This window comes from Tachypleus tridentatus, chromosome 10 (assembly GCF_004210375.1).
Source record: "Tachypleus tridentatus isolate NWPU-2018 chromosome 10, ASM421037v1, whole genome shotgun sequence".
In the NCBI taxonomy this organism is placed as follows: Eukaryota; Metazoa; Arthropoda; class Merostomata; order Xiphosura; family Limulidae; genus Tachypleus; species Tachypleus tridentatus.
The window spans coordinates 22,712,385-22,727,843 of NC_134834.1; the positions used below are offsets into that span (position 1 = coordinate 22,712,385).

The window sequence follows — 15,459 nt, forward strand, 5'->3', positions numbered from 1 at the left end:
ACTTGAACCAGTTCAACTGATCAATCATTAAAAACACACCAACTTGTTAGTACAAAAATTGTGTTACAACATCTACTTGAACCAGTTCAACTGATTAATCATTAAAAACACACCTACTTGTTAGTATAAAAATTGTCTCAACATATATTCAAACAGTCTTTCAATTGATTAATTATTGGAACAGTCACAACTGTTAATACAAAAATTGTGTCACAACATCTACTTGATCCAGTTCAACTGATTAATCATTAAAAACACACCAACTTGTTAGTACAAAAATTGTGTTACAACATCTACTTGAACCAGTTCAACTGATTAATCATTAAAAACACACCTACTTGTTAGTATAAAAATTGTCTCAACATATATTCAAACAGTCTTTCAATTGATTAATTATTGGAACAGTCACAACTGTTAATACAAAAATTGTTACAACATTTATCGTACCAGCCTTTCAACTTATTAATTAATGGAACAGTCACAACTGTTAATACAAAACCTGTATCACAACATTCACCCACATTGGATTTCCAATTGGTAGCACAAAAACACCCACAATGCCACAACACTCACCTGAATTGGCCTTCTAGCTGATTTAGCACTGAAATACCCACACTAGCTTTCTCTGCCACCTGCCATTCACCCTGAAGCAAAGCTTTCTCAAATACAATGGAAACTTCACATAACTTCCAAATATGTGAATGTTCAGAGTACGAGGGGAATAAGTCTTTAGCTAAGGCAATAATTTCATCTGCCTCCGAGTAGTGACCCTATAATTATTATTACAGATTAAGGAAATGTACTAGTTTCATGTTTAAATGGAAAATAAGCTAGTTTTATTTCTAAATAATGTTAGATCATGAAAAATGGAGAACTTTCTTTCATAGAAAAATGATTTATTATTGGAAGTTTAAGTATTAGTACAACAGTAATATATTCATAACCAAACTAAGAGATAAAAGTCAAAATTTATAATCAAAACCCACATTATTGTTTCCTGAATTACCAGATGAGAACTCTAACCACAGGCATCTTCTCAACAGTTCAATCAACAGAAAATTTGCCAAATAATTTTAGGTGATTAATTCACAGGCACCTGTTAACAGAGAATTTGATTTACCTAAAGTTATTATTAGAATAAGGCATGAATAGAGGGACTGGAACGTTCTGTATAATTTAGCAGTGAACACAGAAGCAGTACTATAAATAACTTTACTGTAACTTCAAAGTCAGGCACCATCCCATCAGCTGTGTTAACAGAAAATTCAATTCACCAGATCAGTTTTAATAATGGTGCTTTTTCTTTTCTTTAACTACTTTTATATAACTCATAAGTTATCGCGGTATTTAGATAAACTGATATCAAGCCAAAAAAGTTGAAAGTACCTGTGAAACAGAAGTTTTGAAAACGCTACGCAGACAATAATTCTAAATTTGGACAACAGAGGAAGTAGAAGTTACCCAAATAAAATCTTCCTTCACACAGCACACAGAATGTTTTCCATTGATTAGTTATATTCCAATTTTGGTATGAAGACTAATAATTAACTGGTGGGATAAAAAGAAGACTTTGATTCGAAAGTATCCAAACATAGGAAAAGGACAGATTAAGTGAGAACATGCAGATACCCCACTTTTAATCTACACAAGAATCGATTCAGAACCTCACAATCTTTAGATTACGTACATCAATACCCATTCTAAATAAATGTATTCAAAGAACATAAGCTACAATTCATAATAGTCTGTAAGTCTCTATACCATCCCTTTGAATAAATATGGGTCCTACTTCAGAATTCCATGACAACGGGACAAACACTATACCATATTAGAACATACATTGTAATATGTAACTTTTATAAAAGGAAGAGGTTTAGAAGAAAACTTTAACCTTTGAGCAACCAGTTAATAACAATGAAGCTAACAAAATGCACAACACCTGCAGAAAAATCTAGAAACATTTCTTGAATACATAATTAAAAATATACTATACACTAATTATGAAAGGCTACAATTATTTAAGACCCTGTAACCAGTTAATTCATGAAACCCACAAGCAAATTGATACATAAAGTGTAATATAAAGATATGTCTGGAAAACTACAGGTCCCATTGGTAATTTTAAACTTTCTGAAGAAATATAACTATATCTATTTATGCATCTAGTTACAGAGATGTCAACTATTTCAAATGACTGAGCGTAATGATTGTAGACAGAGCCCTTTCACAGTTTTAGTCCTTTTACATTGGCCAGAAACAAGCCAATCTGGTGAATGAGGCCTCTTTTTTTCTGTCTTGTGAATGATCACATTGGTGTTTCTATGCCGCTTAGAAAACGAGAAATACCCATCTACGTGAGCACTGATTGGCTGACAAGCACTGATGACGTAACTACGGATTCCCCCAAGTACCCAGTATGGAGAAGCACCTCACTCAAACTATTGGTAGACGTCGGAGATACAAATATTTTTTATTATTTGAAGCACAAACACGATTATCGCAAGTAGCCATTTGGGCTATGTCTTTTATTTATTATCAAAATTTATTTGTATCTTACTAGAACTTTTCTTTTCACCCCTTTCAAGCCCTAGGGGAACAATTTATCACTTTATTGTATAGGCCTATATAATATATAATAATTTGGGAGTTGCAACAAGTCGTAATATTTGTCTGTATGAGCGTATAGTCGTAATGTATACACCAAAGTCGTAATGATTATGCTCAAATTGTAATGGTTGGCATCTCTGTAGTTATATACAGTAGTTATACGAAAAATGTAGAAATACAAATGATAAAAATGTATATATAACCTTCATGCTACTGTACACAGGCAATACAAGACCTTTAATCTATAATAATTAGATTGATCTGATGGAGACAAAGAAATGTACCTGAAGAGCAAAGTCCCAGGCAAGGTTTCTTAGAGCTAAACAGTAACCTTCACCTATCTGATATATCCCTCCTCTTACAGGATCTGTGGTGTTTAGGTTTAATAACAGCTGACTACTGAGGTTGGCCATACAACTACAAATGAAAAGGTTGACTAGTTTCAAAAATACAAATATTGTATGCTGTTTCTTTAATACTTAGTTCTGCATGGTGACTTGAAAGTAATGTACAACCAAACAAGCATCTAATTAATATATCAAATGAAACTAATGTTTAAAGGTACTTGCAATCATGAGAGATATTTTATCATGCATAGATCTGTAATTGTTTATTTGCATAAAATTCCTGAATGAACTCAGGTAAAAAGGAATAATTCTACATTAAGCATCAAATACCAGTTCAAATAGAACAAGAGTATTGGAGTGATGCCTCTTAAAAAATTAGAGACCATAATTTACAAGTACTTTATAAGACTTGTAAATTAAGAATTTTAGGTTTGAATTAGTTCCCATGACATCCAAAAGTTAAGTCTAGCCTGTCAGCTAAAATAAAGAGAAATCAAATAATTACAATTTCATAGATATTATTAATGCCTCAAGTTAAAACTAATGGTACCAAAATTCCAAATGTATATTTCATACTAATATAATGACTTGTATTTTCATATTTTTGTAATTTGGTAAAAAACATTCACAACCCATTCAACAAAGTTGGGTTGAATGAAACATCCATATGAAAACATGTTTCATTAGAATTTTAGGCTTCTAATACAATTTGAAGAAAATATATACAGCGATTAGACCATTTTTTTATCATAAAGCAGTGTTAAAAAAAACTTCCTTTGCAAAACTGTTTGAAAGATGTTCTGGACGTTAGGTGATTTTTACAAGTTTATTTGCTCTAATATAGAAACATATGAAGTGATGAATATTAAAAACATTAAGATAGCCTACCTGTTTCCATACAGTGTCCATAATGCTGCCCTTTGAGAGTAGGCACTGCCCAGTAACTCAGTCATGGAGTGTTGACAGTTCAGAATATCACTTTTCATCATGAGCTCAAACACACTATAAAAACAGGAACTGTTTGTAAACAGACGGTTCGAAACAGAGTAGTGGTCAAATATGTCTACAGTGAAGAAAAATATGTGAAATATTCTATTTTCTTATGTTAAAAATTACCCTTGGAAAATGATTCCATAATGAGTGAAAGTGTGAAATGTTGCCAAGTTTAAAAGATCAGGCTGGTGTAGTTTTACTTGTTTTGTGCAACTCCAAACATGATCAGATTACAACTGATGTAATCTACACAGAGGCACGTTTGAAAACATTTATAAAATATAATTGAGAATTTAAATATGACAGGTTTTGGTAACATGTTATGCAAACTGCTTCGAAATACTAAACTGCAGTAATTGGTACTTACATACTGGTACTTATATTAATACTTTTTTTTTTTTGTAAAATATTATTTCTGATTGTGCCCTATAACTTTTTTATTTAAAAATATGTAATCCAAAAAGTATTTCTGGAATCATGTCTCTACACATTAAAACTGTTTTGATGTAAAATAATTTGTACTTACAAAGATGGAGTTGTTCCTTTAAAGCATTTTAACTGTGCAAGAGCCTTCACACTCAAAGATGATAAATACTGTATCACATGAAAAATAAATGAAACGTTATAGAATGTTGGTTTCAAATACACATCTTGTTTTTAAGAAATTCTACAAACGTTTGTTACTCAACCACTTCTGATTTTTCTATTTGGTAATGTTCACTGTTAACTGCCATAAACTAAGGAAGTCTTTATTATACATATATATGTCAGATAGCAATGAAACAAACATTTTTGAAAATTTACACTAAATTTGAAAACTTATTCAAATTACAAAGAAGCCTGAAAGAAACATAATGCAGCTATAGTACAATAATTTAGAAACATAATGCAACTATTATGTAAGAAGTATAACACAACTGTTATGGAAGACGATGGTGGAATACTACAAGGGAAGAGTAGAAAGCTTGTTACAAGTGTAGAGAAAGTCTGAAGGATACCTCTGATCATGAGAGAAAAAGATCCAGAGATCAGAGTAGAGGAACTACACCACTTCCGAGTCAGGTATACTGAGAGAAAAAGATCCAGAGGTCAGAGTAGAGGAACTACGCCACTTCCGAGTCAGGTATACTCTTTGCCATTGTGAAGAAATTCATAAAATACAACGATGGAAATCATGAGGTGCAGAGTAGCTAGTGTGTGTATAAGATTGTACAAATCAACTACAACCAAAACATTCTCAGCATGGACAAGCAGTAGTTGCAGTAGAAGCCAAGGAAAAATCCAGGAAGAAAGGATGGATTCTGAAAAACTTTAATTCTTGAAGCATGGTAACAGATAAATCCATTGTTAGAGGCCCACAGAAAACACCAGTTGCTGGTGTAATCTCTGATGTAGCAGGGTTAACTTCAAAATGCACTGCACAACAAAGTTTCTTGAGTGCAGAAATAAAGCAACTTGAATTAACTGATCAATTATAAAAAATTGTTGCTTGAACAAATCAATTAAAGTTGACAATGAATTACTTCATGAGGAGAACAAAGTCAGACATGCAGTGATAAATAAATAAAAATTACACTGAAATATGAATGCTGGGAAACAAATAAGTGAAGGTTTGGAAGAGTAATGTGTGCATACTATGGCACTATTGGTTACAGATGACACGTGATTATTTGCATGAGAGATGTAGTGAAACACTGCAATTCCAGTAGTGGGAAGCAGAATGTTTGTGGCATGCGTAAAGACAAAGTTTGCATATAGAGGGCTGCACTGAACAAGAATAGATAATCTTATGACAAAAGATACGTACCTTATCAGCAGTTTAAATTACTGAATCAAAGAATGATATTATTAAAAAATAGTTGTCAAGTGCTCCACTGAAATATATATACAAGTAATAAGTACATGAATCCAAACAGAAAATAAAACAGCAAAAGAGTGAACTGTAGCTTACTGAAAGTATCTATAATTTGTTTCATAAAATATGACATTTATTTAATTATTTCATCAAATCTTTATCACATAATTACCACAGAACTTTATTCTCACCCATAGGTTTAACTCTCCAGACTTTGAAATGGACTTTTCAATCAGAGGTTCTGCATTTTGTGGTGACAAACGATATAACCAACACTGAATAAAAATAGACAAAAAAAATATTAACATCAGAAGCATTATTACTGACCTATTAGAAATGTTCTAATACATACACTATGTGAACACTATGAAATTAGCCTAAATACTAGCTGGTCAAAAGTTCAAGACCATACTGAAACGAAGCATTAATCGGTAAACACGTAACGAAATTTAGTCATTTATGTTCAAGCATTAGCATTGTCAACATCTCACACTGACATCTCCTGTGTTACAGCTAAAAAGTTGACAGAGTTGTTGAGCTGCAAAAGCAAGGTGTCACTCAACATGCCATCACTGGTGAGATTGGGCATAGTAAAACTGCTGTTGTAAATTTATGAAAAGACCCTGAGGGATTGGAATGAGAATTTCAAGTAGTCAGCTCAAGAAAATTTCTCCAGGGTTGAGCAGGAAAATTCGACGGGTTGTCTGGCAAGACACCAGCCAATCGTTGAACCAGATTAAAGCCCTTACGGACACAGAATGCAGCCCAAAAACAATAAGATGGCATCTATGAGAGAAAGGCTTTAAAAACCGTAAATGTCTTCAAAGGCCACACCTCCTTCCACACCACGAATCAGCTCGGTTAAACTTTGCTGAAAAGCACCAAACAAGAGACGTAGAAAAGTGCATGAAGGTTTTGTTCTTTGATGAGAAAAAATTTAACCTAGATGGTCCAGATGGTTTCCACATTACTGACACGATAAGGATATTCCACCAGAGATATTTTCTACATGACACAGTGAAGGAGGTTCCATCATGATCTGGGGTGCTTCCTCCTTCCATTGAATAATGGAGCTTCAGGTTACACAGGGGCATCAAACAGTATCTGGCTACATTGGCATGTTGGAGAGAGCATCCTTATTGACTGAAGGCCCTTGCTTGTGTAGAAATGACTGGATCTTTCAGCAGGACAATGCTGCAATCCACAGTGCCTGCAGGACAAAGACTTTTTCATGGAGAATAACATGATTCTTTTGGACCATCAAGCGTGTTCACTCGAACTGAACCCCACTGACAATGTTTGGGAGTGGATGGCAAGGGAAGTCTATAGAAATGGACGTCAATTCCAAACAGTGCATGATCTTCATGAAGCCATCTTCACTAGTTGGAATAACATTCCAGCCAGCCTTCTGCAAACGCTTATATCAACCATGCCAAAGCAAATGTTTGCAGTTATTCGTAATGATGGCCGTGCAACTCACTATTAAAACCTCTTGTTGGGCATTTCCTACCCTGTTTAGGACTTCTTTTTGGAATGGTCTTAAACTTTTGAACAGCTAGCATTTAGGCTAATTTCCCTATTAAATGCTAAAAAGTTTTTTTATTTTTATTTTCCCTTTTCTTATTTTCATCTTTCGAAGCTCTATTCAAATAAGTGGTTGAGTCTAACAATGCAAAATGCATATTTTTTCTTTATGTTCATTGGCCTTAATATTTTGGCCAGTGATGTATATATGTATGTATGTACAATGTTTTACACAGATCTTGAAGCCTTAATAAAACAACTTATGTTTGGAGTTGACTGTAATAAAATGGGTGGCAACTGTCTACTAGAGAAACTCTGGTAGAAATACATTGTAACCATAGTCACCAATAAAACTCACAGTTGTTTCTCTAACAGACAGTTTCCTCCTATTTCACAGTCAACTCAATATGAATACTATACTTAAATTATCCATCAAGTAATATTTTTCTTATAAATACTAGTTTTAATGCTTTGGCCATTTGAAACTAGAACTTAAACCTTATTATAATTAATTAAAGACACTTCTATTTACTGATCTACAAAAAAGTGCTATTCTTAAAACATGCTTTGAACAATTCTGAGGTTTTAAGTTTTTCTTCACAATTTCTCAGCATTACACCATTTTAAAATATGTCACCAACAGTTTTAAAATTAAAACATCTGTATTTTATATATATGTACAGCAAGATGATACATTTACTATCTGATGTAATAACTAGTTAGGTTCATGAATTTAAAATTCTCAAAATTTTGTAATGTTAAAAGAGATACATTGTTAACCTGAAATTTTCTGATGAAGATTCTTTCTCATTTAAAGCTTTGGTTTATTTTGAATTTCACGCAAAGCTACACGATGGCTATCTGCACTAATTGTCCCTAATTTAGCAGTGTAAGACTAGAGGGAAGACAGCTAGTCATCACCACCCACTGCCAACTCTTGGGCTACTCTTTTACCAACAAATAGTGGGATTGACCATCAAATTATAATGCCACCAGGGAGAAAAGGTGAGCATGTTTAATGTGACTTGGATTCGAACCTGTGACCCTCGAATTACGGATTATGAGTCGAGTGCCTTGACCATCTGACCATACTGGACCCTCATTTAATGGGGTGATTAGCCTTCAATGAAAAACATTTTCTGCTCGAACCCAACAGACTGATTAATGAAAAATCAACCCAAACAAAGAGCCAATTAATTTTCTTTTTAATAAATTGGTTCATAACTTGAAATAACATGAATGAAGATGTGGTAAGACACAGAACCTGAAAATGTTATGAAAAAAAAAACACTCAAAAATTTAAATCTGAAATAACTGTTATGAATTAAAAACAAAAAATGTCTCAAGTATAAATTTCCATCTAGTTATTGGCTAGGATTAAAGGTCTTACTTTAGAATGATAAATAAATGTATTGAACATGCTTAAGGTATTACAATTCAAATAGTAACTACCAATTACAGATGCCTATTCCAAAAAACCTAACACCTCTAAAATCAAACCCTCTTGCTTATTCTGCATACTCTATAATACAACCTAGGAATATTAATCTTTAATGTTAAGCGTTGCTGATGACAATTTCTTAAATATAACTTTTTTAGCTGGGTGTTTACTGCATAATCTAGGATGCTTTTCATCGAGTAAGTTTTGAATTGTAAACAATCCTGATCTTAAAACATTTGAAATTGATAATATTCAATACTTTGAAACAGTTCAAGAAACAAGAAATTTGATTTTTCATTAAGGATGGTAAGCCTTGTTTTTCCAAAACATGACCAACTGTACTGACACTGTTATCTAGTGTTTCTAGTAATAATAAATAATTCAACATTTCACTACAGGTAGTGATTCACATAATCATAAAATAAACACCTCAAGTTATTTTGTCATGAATAAAATGTGAATATGAATTACTGGAAAAAACATCCTAATTCTTCACTAAATATTTCAATCACTGTTGTTGTTTCCCGAGTAACAAACACTTTAGAAACATTAAATTAAATGCATGTATTTACAAATCAGACTTTAGAAAAGCACATCTGCACACTTTCATAGGTGTATTTTGGTTAAAAATCAACAAATAGAGCATTATTATGAAAATCAAAAAGGGGTTTAGACTTACCAAGGAATGCTGAAGACATATACTATCATTAGCTTCCTGTGCCATTGTTATTGCTTCTTTTAGGGCAGCCAACCCTTCTTCTCTATAATATATACACAAACTTCGTTATTTGTAAATAACACAATACACGTGTATGCATGGTGTGTTATATATTTATTTAAAATCCTTCCATAAATTTGTATTAGCATCCATTCAGTAAAAGTATAACTTCAACCAATAATACAACATGTGCAATCATTATGCTATTTCTCACAAAAATTCTGCAGATTTGTTCTATTTTATGAAAGACATATAACACTTGTAATGTAGCAATATCTAGCTATTAGTTGAGAAAACATGTAAAGAAATGTTTTATATAATTCTAGGCTTACAATTTATTTTAATAAATGCATTTTAAAGCAAACATTTATATTTGTCTCATGAACCATGTATAAATAAATCTACTTCTTGAACTCTGTAATAAAAGTAATAGGTTTATTAAATCAGAACTAACTGCAACCATCTGGACTTCAAAAATTGTCTTATTTCCTATCACTTACAGAAAATGTAAAATATAACTAAAACAACAGGTGTTCTTCTCCAACTGATCAATGCCATGACAGTTAACTACATGATGCTTAAGTTATGTTCAGCCATTTACTTTGGAAGGTGTTAGTATTAAGTAACCGAATTCTAACAAGAAGTCAGCTATGGACAATGGCATCCTTTTGGTGCCACATAATACCCAACTTGTACCTGTCCAGTTTATAACAGTGATGCATTAACAGACTAAAGCTACTTGTCTCTTATATGACCAACAGAGAAACAATTGAATTAGTACTTATCTAGATGTAAACCTGTTTGTTTTTTTTACATAGTCATATAACCTAACCTTTAAATACCCAGTGAGTTGATCTGATGCAGCATTATACAATTTGTTTCACTGTAGTGCATCAAAATATATATATTATATATCAAATTTGAGATTAACTTTAAATAAATTATCTAGCTTTGGTAAAATAAATTCTAAGAATTCTCAGCTTTAATATATAAAAAGATTTCTTTGTGAATTTTGTTCTAAGAAATAAGTACATTATACATTTCAAGTACTGGTTTTTTTTTACATTTTCCTACATTTCTTATAGAACAAAAAGAGTAGCTTAGAGTAAAAACAGGTTGGCTCACAGACTTTAAGAGATAAAATTAAAGAAAAGCATAAGAATTTTAAATTAAAATTTAAATCGACTGATTTGACAAGAGATTTAGAAGAGTACAGAATCAAGACAGTTGGTGAAACAAAAAATTAGGACAAGAAAAATGATATATGAAAAATAAATGGACTGGCAACATAAATTTTTTTAAAATACATTAATGGAAAACAAAATGTTAAGATTGGGATGGGACCCTTAAAGGATGATAATCTGATGATTATGAAATAGCTAGGTTATGAAATTCTGCTCTTTCTTCAATTTTACTAATAAAGACTTGAGCAATATTCCTTATTTTGAGCATCTGATAGATGAAAACAATGTTGAACAAGGTAGTTATATAAAAATTCGGAGTTTGTTACAATAAAGTTGGGATATTTATAGAATGAATAGGCTCCTGGGCCAGATTATATTTCCCCATGGGTTTTTTTAAAGGAGGTCAAGGATTGTATGTCCGTGTCTTTGAATAGTGGACAAGAACCAATAGACTGGGAGGTTTTCTAATGCCACTTCTATCTTCAAGGGAGGTAATAGAAGTTGTCCCAGTAAGCCTATTAGTCTCACATCAATTGTGGGAAAAGTTTGGAAATCCTGATAAAAGATACTTTGCAAAATCATTTACAAAGTTTAAAATTTTGTTGTATAGTCAATATAGTTTTATTAAGGGAAAATTGTGCCTTACAAATCTTTTGACATACTTTGAAAATGTTACTGCAAACATAGATGAGATTGAGGGTGTAGATTTTGTGTATCTGGATTGTCAGAAAGCATTGACAAAGTGGCTCATAAAGGGTTGTCAAGGACTTATCTATACAGATTTGTGAGATAAGTTAATTAACTGGACAGAAGAGTGGTTTGATGGAAGAAAACAGAGGGTTGTTATGAATGGTGTTCAGTCAAACTGGATTAATGTTGCAAATTGGGTACCTCAGGGCTCAGTCTTAGGACCACTTCTATTTTTTTGCTTACGTTAATGACATAGATGAAGTAACAGTCAATAAATTACTTAAACATGCTGATGATATCAATGTCTTGGGTGTTGCTAGCTGTGAAAAGAATGCTGCTACTTTACAAGAGGATTTAGATCACTTACTGAGCTAGACAAATAAATTACAGATGGGTTTTAATTAAGACAGATGTACAATAATGCATGTGGATTATCATAATTTGAATCTTAAGCATAATTTGGATAGGAATAACCTAAAGAGCATCATGAAAGATAAGGATCTTGTTGTAATGGTTGATCAGTCTCTAAAGTCATCCAACTGTTAGTGGTAAGGCAAGTAGTATTTTAGGTCATATCTCCTGAAATATTGAATACAAGTCTAATGAGGTTATAACTTCTTTGTACAGGTAACTGGTTAGGCAAAATTTTGAAAACTGTGTTCAGTCTTGGTTTCCTTACCTGAGGAAAGACACTGAATTGTTGGAAAGGATTCAGAGGAGGGTTACTAGCATAGTACCTGGGACAGAGAAGTTGTAATATAAGAAGAGGATAAAATCTATCAAACTGTTTTTTCTTGAAAAAAAAAAGAGTTAGTGTAGATCTAATCAAGGTATTTAAGACTGTCATGGAAACTGATGGTTTCTGTGCATCATCTTTAACAGAGAGAACAGTAGGACTAGGGGACACGTATAAATTTTGAAAGGATAGGAGTCACTTTCAGCTAAGACAGTTTTATTTTTTTAACAGGGTGTTTGGCCTTCGGAATGTGTCACCTTCAGATGTTGTAGAGACAGTAAATTTAAACAAGTTTGAGAAAAAGCTTGACAGGTACAAGAATAATAAGAAATGGGTTTAATTTTTTAAAATTAAATTATTTTAAAGTGTGGAACAGCCAAGAGGGACCGATAAGTTATCTCAGTACGTTAAATTAAAACAATACAAAGTTAAAAAGAAAATTGAAAATGTGGTTAAATTTAAGATAATGTAGAGGATATCATTTAATTTGTACTCTGTCTAATGTTAGGGTTTTATAACCTTTCAATTTGATTAACCTAATTTCTTACCTCTACATGTTTTTTTCTGTTATGAATACACAAATATGCACACATTACAAACTGATTACAAGTCATACATTGATAATAACATGTTGTTTTGTAGAGTTTTATCCATCGAAACCTTATGTACCTTTCATTTTGTTTACTAGACATATTATTCAAAAATGATAACATAGTGAAGAAACCTGTGTCCAAACTTTGCATGAAGAATTGCCAAATTTAGAGCAGCATAACGAAAACTTCGTGTCGTCTCCTCTGCAACTGTAACAGCTTTCGAATCTTGGGGAACAATCAAGGTACTTCGATCAAAATGATGATACAGACTCTCTATGGCTCCACAGAACTCTCGAACACGCAGGTTGTTGAGGAAACTTAAATAATGCTTTGAGAAAAACACTTGAAGTAAATGAGTGGTAATTTTTTACCTGAATAAATGTTGGAAAAGAACTGATAATTTTGGTTAATTCTTTGGAATACTTAAATCTACAATAAACACACTGCAGCTCCCTGTTCCTCCTATAACACAGATGTTGTTGTAGTATGCAAAGTAATACTTAACATAAGGGAACTGCACTGCAACAACAGTTTTTATGAAATTAGCTCATGAATTAAATTATTTTAATTGCATCTTTATTACCAAGGTACTTTTACATTCCACAACTGGATATAATACAATTGCATTATGACTAATGTATCAAAGTACAGGTCCACAATCCTGTATCCAAAGTTCCTAAAGGCTCAGAAAAAACAAAGTTTTTCTCCTGGAGTGTGGAGCATCAGTATAACAGCTGACCCAACTCCAAACCCACTTGACCGGAGTGTGGAGCATCATTATAACAGCTGACCCAACTCCAAACCCACTTGACCGGAGTGTGGAGCATCAGTATAACAGCTGACCCAACTCCAAACCCACTTGACCGGAGTGTGGAGCATCAGTATAACAGCTGACCCAACTCCAAACCCACTTGACCGGAGTGTGGAGCATCAGTATAACAGCTGACCCAACTCCAAACCCACTTGACCGGAGTGTGGAGCATCAGTATAACAGCTGACCCAACTCAAAACCCACTTGACCGAAGTGTGGAGCATCAGTATAACAGCTGACGCAACTCCAAGCCCACTTGACCGGAGTGTGGAGCATCAGTATAACAGCTGACGCAACTCCAAACCCACTTGACCGAGTGTGGAGCATCAGTATAACAGCTGACCCAACTCCAAGCCCACTTGACCGAGTGTGGAGCATCAGTATAACAGCTGACCCAACTCCAAACCCACTTGACCGAGTGTGGAGCATCAGTATAACAGCTGACCCAACTCCAAACCCACTTGACCGAGTGTGGAGCATCAGTATAACAGCTGACCCAACTCCAAACCCACTTGACCGAGTGTGGAGCATCAGTATAACAGCTGACCCAACTCCAAACCCACTTGACCGAGTGTGGAGCATCAGTATAACAGCTGACCCAACTCCAAACCCACTTGACCGAGTGTGGAGCATCAGTATAACAGCTGACCCAACTCCAAACCCACTTGACCGAGTGTGGAGCATCAGTATAACAGCTGACCCAACTCCAAACCCACTTGACCGGAGTGTGGAGCATCAGTATAACAGCTGACCCAACTCCAAACCCACTTGACCGGAGTGTGGAGCATCAGTATAACAGCTGACGCAACTCCAAACCCACTTGACCGGAGTGTGGAGCATCAGTATAACAGCTGACCCAACTCCAAACCCACTTGACCGGAGTGTGGAGCATCAGTATAAAAGCTGACCCAACTCCAAACCCACTTGACCGGAGTGTAGAGCATCAGTATAACAGCTGACCCAACTCCAAACCCACTTGACCGGAGTGTGGAGCATCAGTATAACAGCTGACCCAACTCCAAACCCACTTGACCGAGTGTGGAGCATCAGTATAACAGCTGACCCAACTCCAAACCCACTTGACCGAGTGTGGAGCATCAGTATAACAGCTGATGCAACTCCAAACCCACTTGACCGAGTGTGGAGCATCAGTATAACAGCTGACCCAACTCCAAACCCACTTGACCGGAGTGTGGAGCATCAGTATAACAGCTGACCCAACTCCAAACCCACTTGACCGGAGTGTGGAGCATCATTATAACAGCTGACCCAACTCCAAACCCACTTGACCGGAGTGTGGAGCATCAGTATAACAGCTGACCCAACTCCAAACCCACTTGACCGGAGTGTGGAGCATCATTATAACAGCTGACCCAACTCCAAACCCACTTGACCGGAGTGTGGAGCATCATTATAACAGCTGACCCAACTCCAAACCCACTTGACCGGAGTGTGGAGCATCAGTATAACAGCTGACCCAACTCCAAACCCACTTACCCATGACACTCAGGTGTGATGTGGCGGCGTGGCCCAGCTGCCCAGAAGTCTGACAGGTGCATCAGTTGTGTCTCAAAGCTCCTACTGGTCACACGTGTGTCTGCTGTTCACTGACATTTTATATTTTGTGACTTTGTGTTTAATTTTACTGTGAAAATGTTAAAAAGAGCTGCACATACCCCTATGAGTAACAGTGTGAAAAGGAAAAGAAAGCATCTGATGTTATTAATAATGCAGAAAGTGGAGTTATTACAGATATTTGATCATGGTGTGTCTGTGCAGCATCTTACTGAAGAATATGGTGTTGGAACTACCACTGTATATGATTTTTAAAAAAAATTTGTTCTACAATCTGAAAAAGGCCCAGCATGACCAAGCGTGTTAAGGCGTGCGACTCGTAATCTGAGGGTCACGGGTTTGCATCCCTGTCTCGCCAAACGTGCTTGCCCTTTCAGCTGCGGGG

At 34.6% G+C, this 15,459-nt stretch overlaps 1 protein-coding gene across 3 annotated transcripts in view; it reads right to left on the reverse strand.

Moving 5' to 3' along the window:
* The window catches only part of ida (anaphase promoting complex subunit 5 ida), a 45,778-nt gene that overhangs the window by 8,774 nt on the left and 21,545 nt on the right, over positions 1 to 15,459 (reverse strand). For all 3 annotated transcript variants that reach the window (XM_076460300.1, XM_076460299.1, XM_076460301.1), the window contains exons 8-14: positions 12,820 to 13,016; positions 9,447 to 9,528; positions 5,994 to 6,077; positions 4,474 to 4,541; positions 3,843 to 3,956; positions 2,892 to 3,024; positions 574 to 770 (exon numbers count right to left, since the gene is read on the reverse strand). In XM_076460300.1, the coding sequence (XP_076316415.1) occupies positions 574 to 770; positions 2,892 to 3,024; positions 3,843 to 3,956; positions 4,474 to 4,541; positions 5,994 to 6,077; positions 9,447 to 9,528; positions 12,820 to 13,016 (875 nt within the window). The remainder of the gene's footprint in view (positions 1 to 573; positions 771 to 2,891; positions 3,025 to 3,842; positions 3,957 to 4,473; positions 4,542 to 5,993; positions 6,078 to 9,446; positions 9,529 to 12,819; positions 13,017 to 15,459) is intronic.